This window comes from Castor canadensis, chromosome 2 (assembly GCF_047511655.1).
Source record: "Castor canadensis chromosome 2, mCasCan1.hap1v2, whole genome shotgun sequence".
Classification (NCBI taxonomy): domain Eukaryota; kingdom Metazoa; phylum Chordata; class Mammalia; order Rodentia; family Castoridae; genus Castor; species Castor canadensis.
The window spans coordinates 106847856-106869624 of record NC_133387.1 but is presented as its reverse complement, the minus strand read 5'-3'; the positions used below and the strand labels follow the sequence as shown (position 1 = coordinate 106869624).

General features: G+C 41.7%; 1 protein-coding gene across 1 annotated transcript in view; it reads left to right on the top strand.

The window, feature by feature from the left end:
- The first annotated feature begins 5726 nt into the window (after nt 1–5726).
- Nucleotides 5727–21769, top strand: part of LOC109678005 (uncharacterized) — a 38214-nt gene continuing 22171 nt past the window's right edge. The window contains exons 1-2 of the mRNA XM_074058214.1: nt 5727–5775; nt 12284–12471. Coding sequence (XP_073914315.1) covers nt 5727–5775; nt 12284–12471 — 237 coding nt within the window. The remainder of the gene's footprint in view (nt 5776–12283; nt 12472–21769) is intronic.

Genomic DNA, 21769 nt, shown 5'->3' with positions numbered 1-21769 from the left:
GTTTATCTTTGGGTCTATCTTCGTGTATGAAGGAAAACATGCAGCTTGTGTGTTTCAGTTCCTGGCTTACTTCACTTAACATGATGTTCTCAAAATGCATCCATTTACCTTCAAACCACATGTCATTATTCCTATGGCTGAGTAATACTCCATTGTGTATAAATGCCACATATTCTTGTTCATTCATCAGTTGTAGGGCACTTGGGTTGTTTCCAAAGCTTGGCTATTGTGAATAGTGCTGTGATGAAATTGGTGTTTACTGTCTCTGTTGCATCCTGTCTTATTGTTCTTTGGGTCGATGCTCAAGAGTATACCACTGGATCATATAGCTGTTCTATCTTTAGCTTTTTGAGAAATCTCCATACTGTTTTCCAGAGGGGCTGTACTAATTTGCATTCCCACCAACAGTATATAAAGGCTCCTGTTTTGCCATGTCCTTGCTAGCATTTGTTATTACCTTTGATTATGGCCATGCTCACTAGGTTGAGATGAAATCTAAGTGTTGATTTGTATCTCTTTTATAACCAGGGAAGCTGAACATTTCTCACACAATACTTCCATTTCACAAAAAAAAAAAAGGAATTTTGAAAGTTAACAACCTTTTCTAAGAAATAAAGCTTAGCTGAAAACCTCAGGATGAAGCTGGTCAGGTGCAGCTGCACTCAAATATCTAAACAGGAGAAATAAGACTTAGAACTGCTGCTACCCTGTCCTGTTGTGGATTTAGTTCATCCAATTGATTTTTAGCACAAAACTAGAAATAACCTTTTCTTCATAGCATTCATAGTTATCTATATGGTTTTCTTCTTTTCAATGTGACATAATACTTCAAGGTCACCTATATACCCAAGGTTGTCAGTTGAAGCTGTTAAGTAAATACAAATGCTTTCTTAAAGTACTTTACAGGCAGTGTTATATACATCGTTCAGTTTGATCTGACGAGAAAGAAGAAAGCTACCACAAGCTTAAGTGTGATGCGCGAAGTGGATGACACTTAAAACCTATATCAAATAGTAGTGTGATTTTAATTTCTATCACCATTAAAAAAACAAAAGGCACACTTCTCAACTTTATCCCTCTGATGGAAAATTTTAAAAGAATGTTATACTTGGTTACAATTTTAATGTAACAGTTAAAAAAAGAGAGAGAGACAATTTGACCTGAAGGTATTTTAAACAGTTTGCTGGAACAGGTGTCCTGTCTTCTTGTAAATTAAGTGCAAATTTGAGTGCTCTGCAAAAGAAATAAATCTCTATGTACAAGATATTCCATTCAGAATGCAGGATTAAACATTTTCTTTGGATCATTTAGCATACATTTTAACATGAATTAATTTTGCTTTTTGTCAAGGCAAAACAAAATAAAAGTTATCATTGAGAAAACACCACTGTTCTGTGAATAATATGCACTGAAGATTAGGCTAATAACTGAGTGATCCAGTTGAACATGTGTGAGCTGCTAGTTTTCTACGGATTTTTTAAAATTATTATTTCTTTTTCTTTGGGAGGCAAACCCGAGACCTCACACTTGCTGTAGCCCATACTTAAGCCAAGCTGCCAGCCCCTTATGCTCCAGTTATTTTAGAGATGGTGTCTCAGGGCCTGTGGCTTGAACTGCGATCCTCCTATTTATGCTTCTCTTTTTAGCTGGGGTGACAGGAGTGTGTACCACTATTCCCAGCCATTGGTCAACGTGGAGTCTATAGGAGTTTTTGCAAGGGGTGGCCTCCAACCATGATCCTTATCTCCCTCTCTGGAGTAGGTAGGACTACAGGCTTGAGCCACCACACTGGTGCAATACATTTAAGCTGAAAGTTTTAAACTATTTATCTCACAATGCACTCAGGGCCTTGAAGCAAGCAGCTTTACCACTTGAGCCACACCTCAGCACTCAAGTACAGATTGCTTTTGCCTGGGGAAAGCCTCAGACCATGATCTTTCTCCTACTTCATCTTTCTGTGTATCTGGAATTGAAGGCATGTGCCACCATATCCAGCCCCTAGGTGCATTTATTTTTGAATAGTACACTTCATTTATTTATTTATGTAATTGTTGTACTGGGGGTCCTGGGTGCATTTTTAGCAAAGATATAATGTTTGTTTAAAATATTCTTTCTCTTCTTCTTCTTTTTTTTTTTTAAATGTGACTGTGGTTTGAACTCTGGGCTCAGTGCTTCTAGTAAGTCACCTTCAGGAGGGAGGAGGTCCAGTTCTAACATGGCTTCCTTTTGTTCACCCTAACAGGTATGTCTGCATTGGGGTCTTTGTTGCCTTTTCTTGTATAAGAGACCATTCTGGTAATGCACATAAATACAATATAGTTGGCCAGTAGACACAGGGTTTTTACTTATTCTATTTTATTTTATTTTTTTGGTGATCATTACTGAAGTTTGAACTTCTGCAAGTTTGAAGTTTGAAGTTTCTGCAAACTTGTTAGGGAAAAACTCTACCATGTGAGCCACTGCACCAGCCATAGGCAGGTGTTAAGATGCTAAAAAATATCTGTGTGAGTACATATTTGTCTTGGGTCTTTTTTTTGGTAAGGAGTACAGTTTTGATGTTGGAACTCCTTGTGCTTATTAGACATGCACTCTACCACTTGAGTCATGCCTCCACTCCTTTTTTCTTTAGTTATTTTTCAGGAAGAGTCATGTGTTTTCCTGTGGCACCATAATGCTCCTACCTCCATATCCTTTATTGCTGGGATTATAGATGTGATCCACCACACCCAGCTTGGTTTTTGGGATAAGGTCTTACTAACTTTTTTGCTCCTGCTTCCATTGAACCACAATCTTCCTATCTCTGACTCCCAAGTATTTAGGCTTGTAAGTATGTGCCACTATGCATGGTTCTATCTCTGGTCTTTATGATGCCATGACAAGCAGAAGACACATCTGTTACATGATGTGAATGCTACTTGACAAGAGGATATGCTAACTTCTAATGAGTCATAAAAATTTCACCAAAGGCTAACACATTACCTGCTTTCTTAGATGGTGAGTGAGTTTTTTACAACCAACCTGGAAATAGCATTTCTAATGTTCTGCAGTAGAAATGGTTATCTGGTACTAGTACAATATCTGAACATTTTAAATTCAGAATTGATTTTGAGATAGAACATACTTGTGAAATGTGCTTTAATATTCACTTATTTGGAGCCCAAAGTTAAATTTAACCCTCCATACTCCATGTTTCAGTCTAAGGGACTTCCTATGGCCTCCAGTGATATTTTTGTCCAGTTAGAAAATTTACTGGCTTAAATAGAAATTCTCATTACCTGTCACAATTTTGCGGGTCAGGGAACTAGACAGAGCAGTATGGCTTGTTTTGTGTGTGTCCTGGTGTTTCATTGTGACTTTTGTTGAAACAGGAATAAACAACACTGTGTTACAGGTTTTTCAGGCCTGCTCTTTGCGTTCTTACCATAATCCTGGGCCTATCGCCCCCTGCTGGTGGAACCCATACTAAGGATTGGAATTTACCTTGGGAAAGACTGGCAGAGAGACTTTATTCCTGTGCCTCCTTGTGGGGGCTACAAACTTTTGTAGGTACTAGTGGATATTTTCACCAAGTGGGTTGAGGCCTTTCCATCCTGAAAAGAAAGGCCTTTCTGAAAGTAGTAACTAAGGTGCTCTGCAAGGAGATCATTCCTAAGATTGGACTTCCAAGGCCTCTCCAAGTGGTAAAGGAACAGCATTCACCTCCCAGATCACTCAGGCAATAACGAGAGCCCTAGGCATCACTTACCATTTATTCACTTCTTGGAGGCCTCAGGCCATGGGAAAGGTGGAAAGGGCTAATTAGTCTCTAAAACAGACTCTAGCCTAGCCAGATTCTCCTAGGAAACTTCAGAGAAATGGCTCACCCATCTAACCATAGACTTCATGAAACTAAAAAATACCTCACAATCTAAGATCCTTTAAGCCCATATGAAATCCTGTTTGAAAGGCTATTTTCTTTCCAATAATGGCCAGTGGACTTAGAGGTCAGGTAATTGACAAGTTATGCAACCCATTTAGGACAATTCCAGGAGGCCATAATGGAACTAGGGGAAAAGATCATGTCTGGTCTTCAACCAGGGGGAGCACATCGGGTTAGACCTAGGGATCAGGTGCTCAGTTGGACCTGGCTGCAGAGACCACCCCAGGATCAATTGCCGCCTAAGTGGAAGTGGCCATATCCAGTGATCTTGTCCACTGTTACAGCTGTAAAGTTCCAGGGAATAGATAACTGCATTCATTTCTGTAGGTAAAGTGCAAGCCAGAGGAAAGCTTCCCTCATGCACAGTAACCTGAACCTGACTATTCCTATGAGTCCCTGGATAATTTGGAATTCTTCTTCATCGGAGAAAGGCCAGAGCTTCAGCAAACAGTTAAGTAATGCTAAACTGCTCTTATTCCTCTACTTTAAAACACCCCTTTTCTGGTCATGTCTCAGAATATGACTTGTTTGTGATTTTAGACTGCTGTGGTAGGAACTATGTTTAGCCCCAAGGATGGAATTATACAGTGTAGTGCTCCTCCTAGCATTCCCCTGGGTCCTCATATGTTGGTCCCCCAACCACAGTCATAGTCCCCACCTGGCATCCTTACAGAAATGTGACTGCCTTGATCCTCTACCTACCAAAAAAAAAAAGTCAATTTCACCTATAAGATACACTTAGATATGTATGGACTCCTACCCTGGTGGGATGTGAAAAGCCTATCCAATAAACTTATAGGAATGGGTGACAACTGAGTCCAAACTTTGAGATCCATGGTCAACTCCATTCCTTTTGGTTTCAAGCATTACAAAATAAAGGACTTCCTGTCAATGAGCCAATCTTCAAACACATGGATCTCCAGGGCCAGGCTCCCATTTGTGTACAAGCAAGTGGGAAAAGTGTACTGAGACACCAAGAGCCCTTTAGATGCTATCTGACCATTACAGTTAGAGAGAAGTTTTGGAACCTTCCTCCAAGGATGAATACAGGGAGGAGGGGAGAGGATCCTACAATTACTGGACAGAGACCAAGAGAACTAAAACTCCAAACACTACTTTCTCTGACAAGACTCTAGATATCTTCCCAATACCAAATTTTCTTCCCAATACCAAAAAAGAAATGCTCAGGGAGTTACTGGTTCAAACCCATCGATCCCTGGGAGATAATAAGCTGACTTTGGGTACCGGCAAGCTGGGATCCAATGCCTGGAGATTTATTGACCTCAAAAGACATTCAATCTTTTGAGAAAATAAGACTCAGTACTATTCTGCATGCCTGGGCCCCTAACTGCCATGGTCCTGACTGGCCACTGTACGAAAGAGAACTGTGCACCATGAGGGACCAGGGCAGCAGTGGAGGCTGGGCACGTTTGCACTTGTGTCCCTACTAACTCATGACGTCCTCCACAGGGATGTACTTCCTATGTGGGAGACAGACATATCTATACCTGTCTACCAAATGGACAGGTATGAACCTTGGCTTACCTGTTCCTGACTATTCATCTGGCTCCCAGAGAGGCTCTTAAACTCCAAGCCAAGGTCTGGAAAAGATTGTGAACATGCATCATACCAGTGTTCCCTTCATTGCTGCAATGGGGCATGTCAAATCAGGAATCTCAGCAGGTATTGGGGGATTGCCACTACCACTTGGTTATACAAAAACCTATTCTTGGAAATATCTGAAAGCCTAAATAAGATAACTATGACCCTCCTAGACCCAAAAATATAGTATGATTGTTTAGCAGCCATGGTACTTCAGAACAGACCTGCCTTGGATATGATCACTGCCTCCCAAGGTAGGACTTGTGCCACGTTAGGTGAAGAATGCTGCTTCAATGTTAACAAATCTGGGGAAATACAAAACATAAAACAGATACTGGAAAAGACCCAGAGACCTAAGGGAAAGAGTTGCAAAAGGATCGCTCTCTTGGGAAGGAACTTGGTTGTCTCCCTTCCGTGGAAATTTGCTTGCAATCTGCTGATTTTGCTCATCAGCCCTTATCTTATTAACAGCATTTCCAGGTTCATTTCACCCAGACCATATGCTTTCAGATGCTGCCCAGGCTTTGGGGCCCAATGAATTGGACATGACTGGAGAATGCTTCTGCTAACCGTATACCATGACCCCCAAGTTAAGACAGATTTAGGACAAGGATCCCCTGTAGGTAGGGTTGACTGCCTACAGAGAAAAAAGAGAGACTTTCTCTCCCTGAACAATCCCCAAAAGATTTGGGAGAATTTTGTCCCTCAGCAGGGAGTTGATGTAGGGGTTCAGGGCCTACAGGGTTAATGTGAAGACTGGCAGGGGAGATAAAATTCAATCTGCCCCCTGACCTACTGATATACTCCTTTCAGGCTTAATACTTCAGTTCTTGTCATCTCCTGAATCCTGCAAATTGTGGAGAAATGATAATCGTTTCCTAACAGTTCTGAAGGTATGTGCAGAGTAGCCCACCTGTCACTCGTAGTAACGTTCTGGGTGTTTTTCCCTACTTAAGGCTTCTTGAATATAATTGTATTTCATGCATATAGTTAGAGTGAATTATGGAAGGAACATTTACTACCAGAAATCAGTTATCATCTAGCTACCAATCAAATCTGCTAATCATCCTAACCCCACCTGTAGAAACACTCAGGTTTCTCCCACCATCCTGGCTCAAGCCACATAAAAGCCAGGGAGACCCCAGACTACAGTGCTCTTGAGCTGCATGGTTCTAACCCTCAGTTTCTGCCCTGATGGAGATACCTTCACTTTCCACTTTCAGTAAAGTTGGCCATGCACTCCTTACCTGTCAGATCAATCTTTGACCATGACCCCAGACAATGGCCTGACATGACTGGCAGGCCCCTGATAACAACCAGGACCTGATTTAATCGAGCTTCTCACCAGTGTCAAAACAGAAAAGAACTCTGGAGGCACTGAGAGAAGCCAAGTATATTTTGAAGTTTGGTGAAATGTGAGTCATTTTTGGCCAGATGGCAAATTTCGTGCCACTAGTGACCTTCCAGCTGGGACAAGAGACATTGTGTAGCTGACCACACTGCTCTGAAGCAGACCAGAGACACAGATGAGTAGTCCTAGAGTCGCATCCCTTCAAAAGTGGAAGGAATCTTGTAGCAGTTTTACTATCTTTTACTGGATAGCTGTGGGTGGTACAATAAGTTTCCTCACTTTCAAAGGTCACCTTGCTTTGTCCCTCCTCTTTGGACTGCATCCTTTTCTTGCTCAGGACTATAGTTAACTGGTAAAGATGGAGGAGAGGTGAACAGTGGCAGTGCTGAATCATAGTGCCTAAGGGAAACTTGCTTTGCTTCCTTATCAGCCAGGCCAGTTTGGTGCCCACCAGTGAATTACTGCCACTTTCTTGGGCAGCTCTATGACCTCTAGGAGTTGGAGTGATTCTTTCTGATGTTTGATGAGGGTCTTTTTCCCAGTCAGGAGCCCTTTCTCTCTCCAGATGGTTGCATGTGCATGAAGCATGAGGAAAGCATGCTTTGCCTCTGTTTAGATATTAAGTCTTTTGTCCTTTCCCAAGGTCAAGGCTCAGGACAAAGGCACTTCTTACACTTTTTGAGGTGAGATTGGGGGAGGATTAAGGGTGGGGGAGGGAGAGGTCCTTATTCAATGCCCTGTTCACCACTGACCACTGCATACCCCACTCTCCATCATCCCTCCAGCACATACCTACTCCTGTCAGTAAACCATTCATGGTCCTCCTGCAGCAGGGGATGTCAAGTAGGTCCAGTCTCCTTGAGACTATGTAAGACATTGTCTCCTCACTGGAATGATTATCTCCCAGAGCTCAGTGGGTAGCACTGAAGCTAGATTAAGGTGCTATAGGTGTCCACCGTCACCTCTGGGTTTTCCAGCATGATAACCTAGTATCAGGTCAGTCTTGCTCTGGTCATCCACATATGACCTTTTAATTCTAAAATTGCCTTTACCTGACATGGGGTCAAAGCCATTCTGACTGAGTGATCTTGGTAGCTTCCTTGGTGATAAGGTTGGTAGCAGCGATGGCCCTTAGGCACCCAGGCCACCTGGGGACCATTCTGTCCAGTCTGGGATAAATAGGCAACAGGTTGGGTCTCTGATACCAGTTTTTGTATTAAGACTCCTACAGCCACTCCTTTCCTCTCAGTCACATAAAAGATAAAGTGTTTTGTAAGGTCAATGGCTGGTGCCATTGTCAGGTCATTTTTTTTTATGGCCTGAAATGTTTGGGTTATTTCTTGAGTCCAGTCAAGAGGCTCCTTTTTTGGTTCCTGGGTTGCCTCACATAGAGGATGGGTTATAGGCCAAAATGAGGGACCCAGAGATGGTAGAATTTAGCCATCCCCAGGAATAAGCAGACTTGTTTGGTTCCTAGGGGTCCCAGTTCGCAAATGGACTTGATCCTCACTGGAGACAATTGTAATGTCCCTGGTTTGAGGATGTACCCCAAATATTGTACTGGTTTAGTCACTTTTGGGGTTTGATTGCAAATGCCCTAGAGAAGGACTCACAGGAATTGTTAGAAAATTTAAGTATTTCTATTTCAGACAGCATTGTAGGAAAAGAATTATAACTGACAGCTTTAAAACAGCTACACTAAGTGCTCATTCTTACTATTGGGAGCACATGGACATAACCATGTGAAAGTCTACATCATAAACTTTAGATCTTTTACAAGATAGAGAGACAATGCCTGTGATACCAAATCTAATCCACAAGTACGTTTCACATAAATAGTAACACTCACTTGGCTAAGACAAATATAGGCCAGGTTTTAAATAGCAGGATTGCCCAAATGACAGGGTTTTTCTGAGTGTTACTTATCACAAACAGCACAATTATCAAAAATTTCATTAACCTTTTTATATGCTAAAGGTTTTGATGTAATGCTTTTGGGTAAAAGAGAGTAACGGTTAGCAGGTCATTTCACATATATTAAACTGACACTTTTAACTTTGAACAATATTTAGATTAAGTCTAGACACAGAACACAGTTATAAGGTGGTCATTTAAGAGAACTTTACATGAGCAAATACTTAAACGAACTCTGATTTAATTAAGGTTTAGTTTAAGTATTAAAAACTTGACAAGTTCAACAGAAAACATGAGTAATTATTGTGATAATATCTTTCCTACAACAGTTCCTTACAGAGCAGAACAATATTCAGATAGCCTTGTTGCTGTGAACATACAGATTCAAGCTCTAGTTCAACATGACCCTAGAAAATCTTTCAGACCATAAAAAAAGGCAGTCTTATTCTGTTCATCTATACAATAACTAGCTTATAAAGACACATTTGCTAATAGATCTGTTTATGAAAGAATTGAATGTAAATTACATTTACAACAAAATGAAACAGATTAAGGTTACTGTCCATAAAATAATGCCTGTATTTTAGTTAGTCCTGATTGAGATAAAACTTTGAAAAACTGCTTTTTCTTAAAAGTAGCACCAGAGGATGTGGGGAGACAAGAAAACAGAATCTTTTCATTTCATTACATTACATCTATAATAAGAATCATTCTAAGGATGTTCAAATACATGTATATGCAAAAAAAAAAAAACCTATTCTACATGAGGCATGCCATAAATGTCAATTTAAACATGCGTAGAACCAAGAGCTAAAGAATATTTAAAAGATAACTAAGTGGCCACAAGTACATTTTCCTTGGCAGGCTGAAAACAGAGTACAAAAACACCAGTTTGATGCTGAGTGACCTGCAGGACTGTGTTTATAGGACAGCACCCCTAACTATCAGTTGCTGTTATCTTTTATTAAGTTAATTATTAGATCTGAACATTTGCTTGCTATTTAGCAGAGCAGAAAGGGAAGTTTAGTCACAAAGGGATTTTTGGAAGTAAATATAATGAAGACATTTGTAACTAGAGTACACATAGATTCTTGAGAAAATTTCTATGGCATTTACTGGTAGGCCACAGGGGAATAATAGTTTGGTGCCTTTCAGGATGTCACATGTGACACAAGGACAAGGAACTTGGCAGACGTTATAGCCCTTCCTGTGAACTTTCCCCTGAGGCCTACAGGTCCTCTAGACATATCCCAACATTCACTGATCAGTTATTTGAAAAAATTTTAGGAGCAGATTGGGATGTGTCCCATTCTGTTCTTTAGGACTGATTTAGGGTGGCTTGATAGCTGAAGCAAGAGTCAATTCTAGGAAGGTGTTTTGAGTCAGTCTCTGTCTCCAATAAGACTGTTATCATACCTATCAGATTTTTGTTTCTACTAAGTTAATCATACAATAGACATACACAAAATTCACCACAAAGACTGCAAAGCAATTATATTAATTCTGAGTGCACTCTTAGATATTGAAGGCTTTAGATTTATCCCTAGAGGGTGTTTTCAATAATCTCTATTAATAGTTTATCTTGGGCTACAGTAGTTTGTTATTAGCCAAATCTTTAATGTAAACTTAGAGACCCTAGTCTTGGGTATAGGGTTGGCATCCCATATCCTCATCTGGACAAAGGATACAGGACATATGAGTCCATGCTCTTATTTTATACCAAAAATTTGTTTTTAAATTAGAATTTGTATGACAGGCTGGGAAAAGGGCAGACTGTTCTGGCAAAAAGATTATATCTCCATTGAAACTGGTGATATCTGGCTTTCTAAGTAAGCATGGAAAAGGTAGAGAAATTTTGGACATGGAACAGATGGGACTGAAGGGAAGAGACTGCAGTCTGGCTGACTCTCTGCCTCTGCCCCACCATCATTGCAGGAAACTCACAGTACATGTCTGCTTCCATTTCCCTGCCACAGAGAAGAATCTAGTAGACAGGCTTGCTATATGTGTTGATAAGTAGAAGATACAGATCCTTACATCCCATGTGGATGCGTTCAGCAGGATATATAGACATAGTACGGGTGATCATAAAGGTGTACGAAAGGTTAAGGGAAAAGCTACAAGAGCTGTGGCCAGCCAGGTAAGAGGCAGAAGCACAGAGAGCTCTCCATGCCTCCAGGTGTTTTTAAAACCTGTGCTAACCTATGGAAGAGGAAAAAATTCAGTAACTCTTGATCACCAAAGATGAATGAGTGGGGAAGGCTTTGAATGGTCTCTGGCCTAGGGTGGTGGTTTGAGCTAAGGTGTGAAGAATCTGCACATATTTGCTATATAAAGGAAGGCTCAGAGAGAGGGAGAAAATGTTCAATCTGAAATATAATATTAAGTCAGAAGAGTCTGGTTCTTTCCCTATCTTAGCCTGCCTTGGTACCATTAAGTGAACAATGCAGCCAAATATTGCCACCTTTGCCAGATTCAATAACCAATAGCATTCAATAGCAGATTCAATAACCAATTCACAACCAATAGCAGCTATCATTTATTAAATACTGTATTGATCCTAACAGCTCCAAGGAGAGTGACTGTCATTAAAGCCTATTTTATTCAAACCGGCATTAAGGCTCATCTGTACAAAGACTGTAAGAAAAGAGTCTGACTCCAATGCCCACGTGTTGTCTTCTGCAGTGAGTCCTAAAATAAGATATCCAGTGTCGCTAGTTTTCCCTCTGACATTCGTAATTACTGCATACCAATGACATCGGCACCACTCTGGTTCTAGCATTACAGGCCCTGCGATATCCTCATGAATTTCGTTGCTACTTAAAATTTTCCTTTCCCAGAGGCCAGGCTCTGCCCCAGCACCTCACCTTTCTCCCCCTTAGTTTAAAAGATTGCTTGGAGACAGCAATTTAAAATCTGAGATCCGAGGCCTACGTGGGTGGGGCGGTGCATTTTTCCTCTCTCTTCAAGATGCCATTGCCTCTCCTGGCAGCAGCTCTTTGAGGTTGAAACCTCATGTTGTGAATCATAAAATTTCCAGGACTGAAACCGATGCCAGTAATCCTGGGGACCCCCTGGACAGCAGAAGAATGAGCTGGGGCACAGGAATGTACATCAGTGGGGTGTCTAGAACTTTTTGCCAGGGTGGCCTCCAACCATGATCCTTATGTGGCTTCTGGAGTAGGTAGGATTACAGGCTTGAGCCAACATGCTGGCGCAATGCATTTACGCTGAAAGTTTTAAACTATTTGTTCCACAGTGCGCTGGATTTTGACAGTAGGAGTTAATAAAGAAGCAGGAGTCCACAGGGCTATCACATGGGTATGGGCCAAGCCTAATGCATCCCATCATGGTCTATTTGCAATAAGACCACCCAGAAAGTGAAGCGTCTCTTGCCCTTGAGGCACCTTCGCAGAGTCTTGTGGGAAATGTAGTCTCATCTAGTCCAGTCACCAGCATCATCAGGAGTGCAGCTCTTCCTGGTTTCTTCTGCGCAGGCGCCACCCCGCCCTCGCCAGTTTCCGGCGGGAAGTTCCGGGACCTGTGGCTTTTGGAGAAGCTGTATGGGGACTTTGAGTCTTTCACGGAATCCCTGAAGGTCCGTGGGAGGGTGAGAGAGAAACCCGCCACGGGGACCCTGGGTTGCAGGACCTGCGACCCTGAGGAGTTGTTGGCAGAAACGCAGGTGGTCGTCCCACAGTCCCTGACACCGGTGGCGGGCGGAGCCGAGCCGGGCTGGGAGGGAAAGTTCCAGCAGCCATGTGTGTGATTGCTCGGCCGCGCGTCTGCAGTGTGACTGCGGCCAGGAAGGCGCACCTTGGAGCAAAGCCTTTGCTCACTTGGTCCTGTCACATCTAGTGGCGTCCTCGTGGCCAGGCCGCGTCAGTGGCACAACGCGGATTGTCGACTTGGGGGTACGTGGAGGCGCCTCCTTGGAACCATCACAGGGACGGTGCCCCCAAGGTCCATGTACATTTGTTAGGCACTAGCATCAGCAAAAGTACTGAATCTCAACATGCATGCCTCACATGAAAAGGGGAGGAATTACAGCGGGAATGCGCGTCTGTAGTCCGTGGGGGAGTAATTAGTTCCTCCTATGCACAAGTGATTTTATTTTTTTCTGGTTTTTTTTGGCAGTACTGGGGTCTGGACGCAGGGTGTCGCAAGTCCTGTACCACTTGAGCTGCACCCCAACCTTTCTTGCTTGTAGTTAATGTTTCAGATAGGGTCTTTTCCCCATACTTTTTGTTTATTTTGCCATAGTGGGATTTGAACTCAGAGCCTTGAAGCAAGCAGCTTTACCTCTTGAGCCAAGCCCCAGCCCTCAAATAGTGCTTGCTTTTGCGTGGGAAAGGCCTTAGACCAATGTCTTCCTCCTACCTCCCCTTCCTATGTAGCTGGGATTGAAGACCTGTGCCACTATATCCAGACCCTAGATGCATTTTTCTTAATAGTATGCTTTTTTAAATTGTTTGTGCCATAGCCCCAGTTGCATTTTAGCAAAGACATAATGTTTTAAAGTATTCCTTCTCCTCCTCCCTGCCTTTATTTTTGGCGATGGTGGGGTTTGAACTCAGGGCCTCATGCTTGCTAGGCAGATACCCTGCCAGCCTATGCTCCAGTTATTTTGGAGATGGGGCTTTCATGAAGTATTTGCGCAGATTGATCTCCAACTGTGATCATTATTTCTTGCTGAGTCAGTTCAGTACATGTTAATTGGCCCAATTGTAATTGTTTGGTTTCTTTTTTGATGGGGGTTGGGGTTTGGACTCATGGCCTCAAGGTTGCTACTTGAACCACTGTCCTAGCCCCCCTTTTTTTTTCTGATGGGAATTTTCGAGATAGGGTCTCTGGAACTATTTGCCCAAGGCTGCCTGCAAACCACAATCCTCCTGTTACTAGAAACATGGTCCTGAAAATTACCTGGGTTTTTGCGTCCAGCAGGAGAATTGAAGCAAGGCACAAAGATTCAGTGAAAGTAACAGTAAAGTTTATTATGAAGCATTATATTTTCAATAGACTGAAAGCTGGTTTTCTTTAGATTGACAGCAAGGGGGTCAGGGAGGAGAGAGACAGAGAAAGAGAGAGAGAGAGAGAGAGAGAGATTTCCTGAACTCAAACAGTGGTCCCCATTTCTTAAGTCTTATACTGAGGATATGGGGGAATACCCATGTTCAAAGGTATTGGGTCTGGGTGGCTGAGATGGTTCTTAAAACAGGGAATGGTCATCCTTCCTAATCATACTCACATCCACCCAAATCACTGAGACAGTAGGTGTGCCTTAGAACTTTCCTTTGATCATTCTCCACCAATCCAAGGATCCTTGTAGCTCCTTAACATCTCCCAGGAGGAAAGCAGAAGCAGGCAGCTCCTCTTTGTCTCCCTGTTCCTGTCACTTAGCTTTTAACAGGACAAGGCAGAGGGCTAGCTGTTCTGGCTCTCTTGGTTTCGATGTCAGACCCTGTCTTTTAAATTTATTAAAATAATATAATTTCTCTGTCTCCTTTTGTGGCTACCTCCTATGTCTAACTGCTACCTATCACTGCTGATCTCTAGCTCCTGAGTAACCAGAATTACAGACATGAACCACAGTGCCCGGCCCAATAATAAATTTTATGTTTAATCTCTACCACTTAATGGATTTATGCATAGGTCTGTAATTGGGGTCTTTGTTACCTCTTCTTATATAGGGAATATTCTATTATAGAGTGGTTTTTGTTTGTTTGTTTGTTTTTTCATTATTTACAGCTAATGTATAGAGTTTTGAGCCAAACAATGCCTGTTGACTCATGAGTCTGCTGTTCTCCCCATGACACCTCCAGAATCTGCTTCAAAGAGAAATAAAAAATGAACCAATTTCTGGTGAGTTGTGAAGGCTGTAAATACAAATGGAATTGTGGAAATGGGTAAAACAGCTTCAGGGTAATGCACATAAATAAAATAGAGTTGGCAGGTAAACATAGGCAGGGTTTTTCCTTTTTGTTTTTGCAGTACTCAGGTCCACACTACCACTTTCTAGGCAGGCACTCTACCAGTTGAGTCACTTCACCCAGCCATAGGCAGGTTTTAAGGTGCTAAAAACATCTGTGTTGACTACAAAAAACAATTTTTTTTTTTTTTTTTGGTGGGGAGTACAGTTTTGATATTACAACACCTTGTGCTTATTAGGCATGCACTGTACCACTTGAGCCATACCTCCAGCCCTATTTCCTTTAGTTATTTTTCAGGAAGTGTCATGTGTTTTTGCCTAGGGCATCATAATCCTCCTATATCTACCTCCTTTGTTGCTGGGATTATAGTTGTGATGAATCACACCCAGACTGTTTTTTGAGATGAGGTCTGGCTAACTTTTCTGCTCCTGCTTGCTTTGAGCTACAATCTTTCTGTCTGATTCCAGAGTTTATAGGGTTACAAGTGTGTGCCACCATGCCTGGCCCTATCTCTATTCATTCTGATGCCATGACAAGGGGGAGACACATTTGTTACATGATTTGAATGCTACCTGAGAAAAGAATATGCTAACTTCAAATGGGACATAAAAACTTTACCAAAAGCTAAAACATTACATGCTTTCATTAATGCCATAGTGAGGTTTCCATGACCAACTTGGAAATAGCACTTCTAATGTTCTGCAGTGGAAATGGTTATCTGGTGCTAATGCAATTCTCTCTTAATAAATTTTTCTGGAGTTGCTAAAATAATGTGGTCCCAGGCAGCTTTTGGAAGGCCATATTTGATTTGTGGATAAAACTGGAATATCTGGAAGATTGAGTTGACCACAGGTTGTCAGTGACTCTCTACATGTCTGTCAGCCCTCATGTACATGTACACACTGTTCAAAGTTAAATTTCCTGGTAGATCTTCTCACTGTTCATTTGTCCTTTACTATCACCTTTTGCAATATTTGAAGCTACTGTTTGTGATGTGCTCCTTGACATTCTTTGGTAGTCCCTGTCACAGTCTTTCTCACGATGTCTTCTCTGTTCCTGAATGTTTCTGTGTTTTCTGCTTCTTAACATAACTCAACCAAGTGCTCCATCCTGGGCCTCATTCTACTCACTCAGTGGATCTTATGCATGGATCGCTATCTGTGGTTCACACTTCCTTACATCCAGAACAACAGCCATCCCACCAGTGATCCAACACTCAAAAATGGGGCTTTCTTCTGAATTTCTCCCTCTCTGTCAGGTCTAATCTCATCTCGTGTGAACTTCTGCAACTTTTGTTTACTCTTTTCATCTTGTCCTACTGTTTGCATGCGGTGCGTGTAGGGAGAGGATCTGATCATGCTCATGAATAAACATGGTGATGGGAGATGTCATTCCTGGAAAAACCTAAAGAACGTATTTGCACAGAACAGTGCCTTTAAATAGAACACATGGTGACATCCTCAGGAGTCCCCTAGAAGAAAGCAGTCAGGAGTTAGTGGGACACATTTAAGAAAAGGTCAATGAAAAAGTATGCAAAGAATAAAAAAGATCTAAATTTTCATAATTGCTAACTTGTTTATATAAATTTGTCAGTGACTATATTTGTACTTTTTATTACTATACAGTTGTCTGCAATTCAAAAGGACCTGTCATGTTTATACAGTCCTTTAAGGACTGAATTTAATTTCTCTGCTATTTTAGCTAACTAAGAATGAATAACAAAAAATGGATGTTTGCACCAGCTATGGCTAAGCTTATGGACTGTAACTGTAGTTTTTAGTTGGCTAAGAATAAAAGTGATAATTGCATTAGCTGAACATTTTTAACTCACAATTGTATTTTGAGGCAGGACATAATTGTAAAATGTGCTTTACCATTCACTTATTTTGAGCATAAGTTAATCCAAGCCTCTAACTCCAAGTTTCAACCTAAGGTACTTGCTATGGTCTCTAATGACGTTTTAGGTGTTCCAACTAGAAAACTTACTGGTTTAAATAGAACTTCTCTTTAACTGTCTCAATTTTGAGGGTCAGGGAACTGGACAGAGCAGTATGACTTGTGTTGTGTATGTTACAGTGTTTCATTGTGTCTGTGGTCTGCTTCAGGGCAGTGTGGTCAGCTTCATGATGTCTCTTGTCCCAGCTGGAATGTCACTAGTGGCACGAAGTTTGCATTCTGGGCACAAATGACTTATATTTCTCCAAAGTTCAAAATATACTTAGCCTTTCTCAGGTCCTCCAGAGGTCCTTCCTGTTTTGATACTGGTAGGAAGGTTGATTCAGTCAGGTTCTGGTTGTTATCTGGGGCCTGGCAATTATGTCAGTCTTTTGTCTGGGGTCAAGGTCAAACAGTTGATTCAAAAGACAAGGAGTGTGTGGCAAATCTTATTGAAAATAGAAAGTGAAAATGATGTCATCAAAGGAGAAACCAGGGCTATAGCCATGTAGCTCAAGAGTACAGATGTCTGGGATCTCTGGTTTTATGTGGATTGAGCTAGTCTCCGTGGAAAAACCTGGCTGTTTTCTGCAAGTGGCCTTAGGGTGATTCACAGATTTGATTGAAAACCAGATGTTATATAGCTGATTTCTGATTGTGCCTGTTCCTTTCCATGATTCACTCTGTTAAAATTGTATTCATTGCATGTAAGTAATATTCATGAAGCCTTAAGTAGGGAAAAACACCTAAAGGGTTACTACAGGTGACAGGTGGGCTACATGGCACATGCCTTCTCAAGTGGTTGGCATTGGTTATCATACCACTTTGTGGATGTGGGTGACCATTGGAAATGCAGTGTTAACTATGAAAGGGGCCATTTTGGGGTCAGGGAGGTTTGAATCTTATCTCCCCTGCCAGTCTTCACATTAACCATGTATGCCCTGGACCCATGCATCATGGTAGCCTGCTGTCTCCCTGTCCACACACACCCAGCACACAGTGACATGAAAGTGTTGGGCTTGGGTCTACAGGAGGCACCCTATGCACACTGATCTGAGTGTTTATACCCATCAATCACCTGTGCCTGTTTTTTGATTATAGCTTAGTCCTATTCCCTGGGAAAGATGCTCCTACCTCTTCACTCTGCTCTCTGGGCTCTTGCCATTCTCTGAGTTGATGTTATGTTTCCTTAAGAAAAACCTCAGTTTGCAGTTGATGAACTGTCTCCACATATGGTTTGCTTACATTGAGTATCCAGTGGCTCCCTTTTCATTTATGTGTGTGTGCGTTTGTGCATGTGTGTCTGTGTATGTGTTGATCTCAGGGACTCATGAATGCTATACATATACTCTACCACTGAGCTACACCCCTAGTTGTCCCTACTTTTCATTTTTTCTGACTCTCTTCTCCTTGAACACAAAGACACAGTGTAATCACTTTTTTTAAAGGGTATGCTTCCTGTGTATCAAAATGCATTAGGCAGAAGCTATCCCCTCTCCCCACAGACACTCTATGTGACAGGTCCTTGTTCCCTGGCTTCCCCTTCTCTAAGTCACCTTTGCTTAACTGGTACTATCTGTGAGTCACACCCTAAGGACATTAGAATGAAGAATACCTTTTGCTCTTTTTAAAAAAATGCTTGGTTTGACCCTTGCAGCCAATTTGTACCTTTTTTTTTTTTCTCTTAAAATGTTTTGCTGGCAAAAACCAGGGATGAGAAATGGTTTTACTTCAAACTCAGTTCCTTCATATTTTGTCTAAATTCTGTTTGAACACTGAAAGGTCTTCTTCACTTCATCTCTCTCTCTCATTTTTCTTAGAGGCAGAGAGAGGAGCCTGGTAGTCCCTTCCACCTTCTCCCCAGAAGTCTCCTTAGGCAGACCCTGAGACAGTGAGCCTCTCTCTCAGGCTTCCACACTGTGAGAGTTAGCAGTTTTGCTGACTGTTCTCTAGTCTGTGATCCACAGGACTTTTTCTCCAGGGTTCAGCAACACATTTGTCCTCACCAAGAGTCCTGACACATCCTGCTGCATTAGGAGTCTTGCAGACTGCACCTCTTCTTTGTTTCTCATCAGTGCCGAACATTGTAGCTTTTTATCACCACAACACTCCTGGTTTCCAGATTTTAGTTATCCCATCTGTGTAAAACCTCTGCTCAGCCAGGTGCCTATGCAAATCACCTATAATCCTGGCTACTCAGGAGGCAGAGGTCAGGAGGATCAAGCTTGGAAACTAGACCCTGGCAAATAGTTCTTGAGAGCCTATCAACTACAAAAAAAAGTGTTGTTGGACTGTCTCAAAGTGGTAGTAAGAGTGTCTGCCTAACAAGCATGGGGCCCTGAGTTCAAACCCTCGTGCAGAAAAAAAAAATCTGCTCAAATTGTGGTGAGTAGAAACACTTACTGTCTTTGCTCCATGATTTAGGGAGACTGTGGTGCCTGGTTCATCTCAGGCACAGATGGAGTGGAGTAAGAACTGGGGAGAATCATCTGAAAACCCAATGTATACTGACATTGAGGAGACTCACTGTTTTCTGCACTGGTGCTGCTGGGGCTTGTTGCGGCTGTCCACAAGCACACCTTCTTCCCTTTGTTTCTGCACCAAGGAGATCACAGGATAATTGGATGTACTACCTGGTGACTGGCTTTCCCCAAAATTAGTCTTCCAAGAAGCACGAGTGAAGCTGCATGACTTCTTGCAACCTTATCTCTGATGTCCACAAACGTCACCTTTGCCATGTTCCATTGGCCAACCAAGCTACTGAGGCTGGGCATGGTTCAAGGCTCATGTTTCCAATACAGAGGGAAGAATTTGGAGAGAACTTGTGGTCCCTATACTCTTCCAGAAAGCCATTGGTAACAATGTGTACATTTGTCACAAATACGTTGTCATTTCCTTCTTTGACTCATGGGATTTCAAAGCATAGTATTCGATTTTCAAATATTGAGGCTTTCTGGATTTTTTTTTTTTTTCTGGCAGCAGTAGGCTTTGAAGTCAGGGTCTCATGCTTGCAGGCAGGTGCTCTACCACTTGAGCCACTCCACCTGCCTTGTTTGATTTTGGTGTTAGGGTAATGCTGTCATTAGGGAACAAAATAGGAAGTACTGATTATGCTTCTATTCTCTAGAAGAGATTATAGGGAATTGAGAGAATTTGTTCTGTAATGCATGGTTGAATTTACCAGTGAACCCCTCAGGACCTCTTACTTTCTGTTTTTGAAAGGTTATTCATTGTTTTTTGAATTTCTTCTTTTTTTGTGTGGTGGTGCTAAGATTTGATCTCAGGGCCTTGTTCTTGATACACCCTCCTAGTCTCAATCCTTTATTAGAAATGTGTTCATACTCTGTGATTTTAACTTGTGAATTTGAATTGTGTCTTTTATGAAATCCTTGCATTTTACGTAGACTATCGAGTGTGTGGACATAGAGTTGTACATATTTTTTTCTGTGTTATTCTTTGAATGTTCGTGGAATATGTAGTGATATCCATTTTTCATTTCTGTTATTAATACTTTGTGCCCTTTTTCTTTTATTTTCTCATAACCTGACTAGAAGGATTTTATCATTTTTTTTTTTATGGTACTTGTGTTTGAACTCAGAGTCTCCTTTGTGCTCAGCATGTGCTCTGCCACTTGAACCATGCCCCTAAAACATTTTTGCTGTAGGTTCTATTCATATAGGGTCTTGTGGGTTTTGCTGGGCTGGCCTGAGATGGCAGTCCTCCTACTTACAGCCTTGCAAGTAGCTGGTATTATGACACCACCCCCAGCTTGACCTCAAACTGTAGTCCTGTCCATTTCTGTCTCCTGAGTAGCTGGGCACGAGGCACAAAAACTGGGAACTTTATTGCTGGTTTTTCTTTTTTCAGGTAGTATGTTTTTTCTTCTTTTTTTTTTAATTGTTGTTCTGGGTGGGGGTGCATTGTGGCATTTACAAAAGTTCTTATAGTATATCAAATATATCATATTTGAATTCACTTTCCTCTACCATTCTCCTTTAACCACTCAACAGGTCTCGTTTTTCCATTTACATACATGTGCGCACAGTATTTGCACTATATTCACTCTTCCTCCTCCCTCCTTGCACTGGTTCCAGCCCCTCCCCCCCGCCCCCGCCCTGGGAAGGACTTGTTCTCCCCTCTGGATCTCCTGTTTTTTAAATGAATTAAAAAATGTCATTTTTGTTTAAGATATCTACACAGGGAGTTTCCTCATGGCATTTCCATGTATATATTTATTATAACCTGAATTCACTCATGTCCTCTGTTTTTTTTCCATTGCTGATATTCTTTGTTGAGTTTCTGTATTAATATCATTGTTTCCACTTGTAGCTGTTCTTATTGGTTTTCTCCTTTTGCTGGTTTTAATTTTTCCTTTCCCCCCACCCCCCCATACTTTCCTAAGGGAGGAACTTGGCTTATTGATTCTAAATCCTTGTTTTTGTCTATTATATACATTGCTGCCATCATGGTAGAAGCTCATGGCAGAAGAAGCTGCTTACCATATAGCCAAGAAGCAAAAGAAAGACAAGAATGGGCTAAGTCTCAATATCTGATCCAGGGCACACCTTCAATGACCTCTTAAAGATTCTACCACCTGCTCTTCGCATCATGGGCTAGGTCCTAGCCTTTCACACTTAGTCCTTTAGGGCATTTCATACCCTAACTAAACCTGTACTGATGGCCCTTGTATTTTCATTCATTATATGTTTTTGAGGCAAGATTCCTCTTTACCTCATATTGTCCTTATCCACGCTGTATAGCTCAGAGTGGCCTCAAACTCTGTATCCTCAAGTCTCCAACTCCTCAGTGCTTGGATTACAGGTGTATACAACCAGGCCCAGGGTGGTACTTGAAAAAGAACATCTCAATGTCTGTGTGAACCATTGAAAGAATTTTTCCCCATAGAATATAAATATATTTAATTATGTTAGTGGAGCTCCTTTTTTGTTTCTGTGACAGGATCTCACTATGTAGCTCAGGCTGGCCTCAAACTCATTATTCTCCTGCGTCAGCCCCCTGAATCTTGCAATGACAGGCGTGTACCACCATGAAAGCCTGAGAGTTCTTAACATTGAGATTTTCTTTACTTTTGGGAAAAACTCAGAAAATTATTTCTTG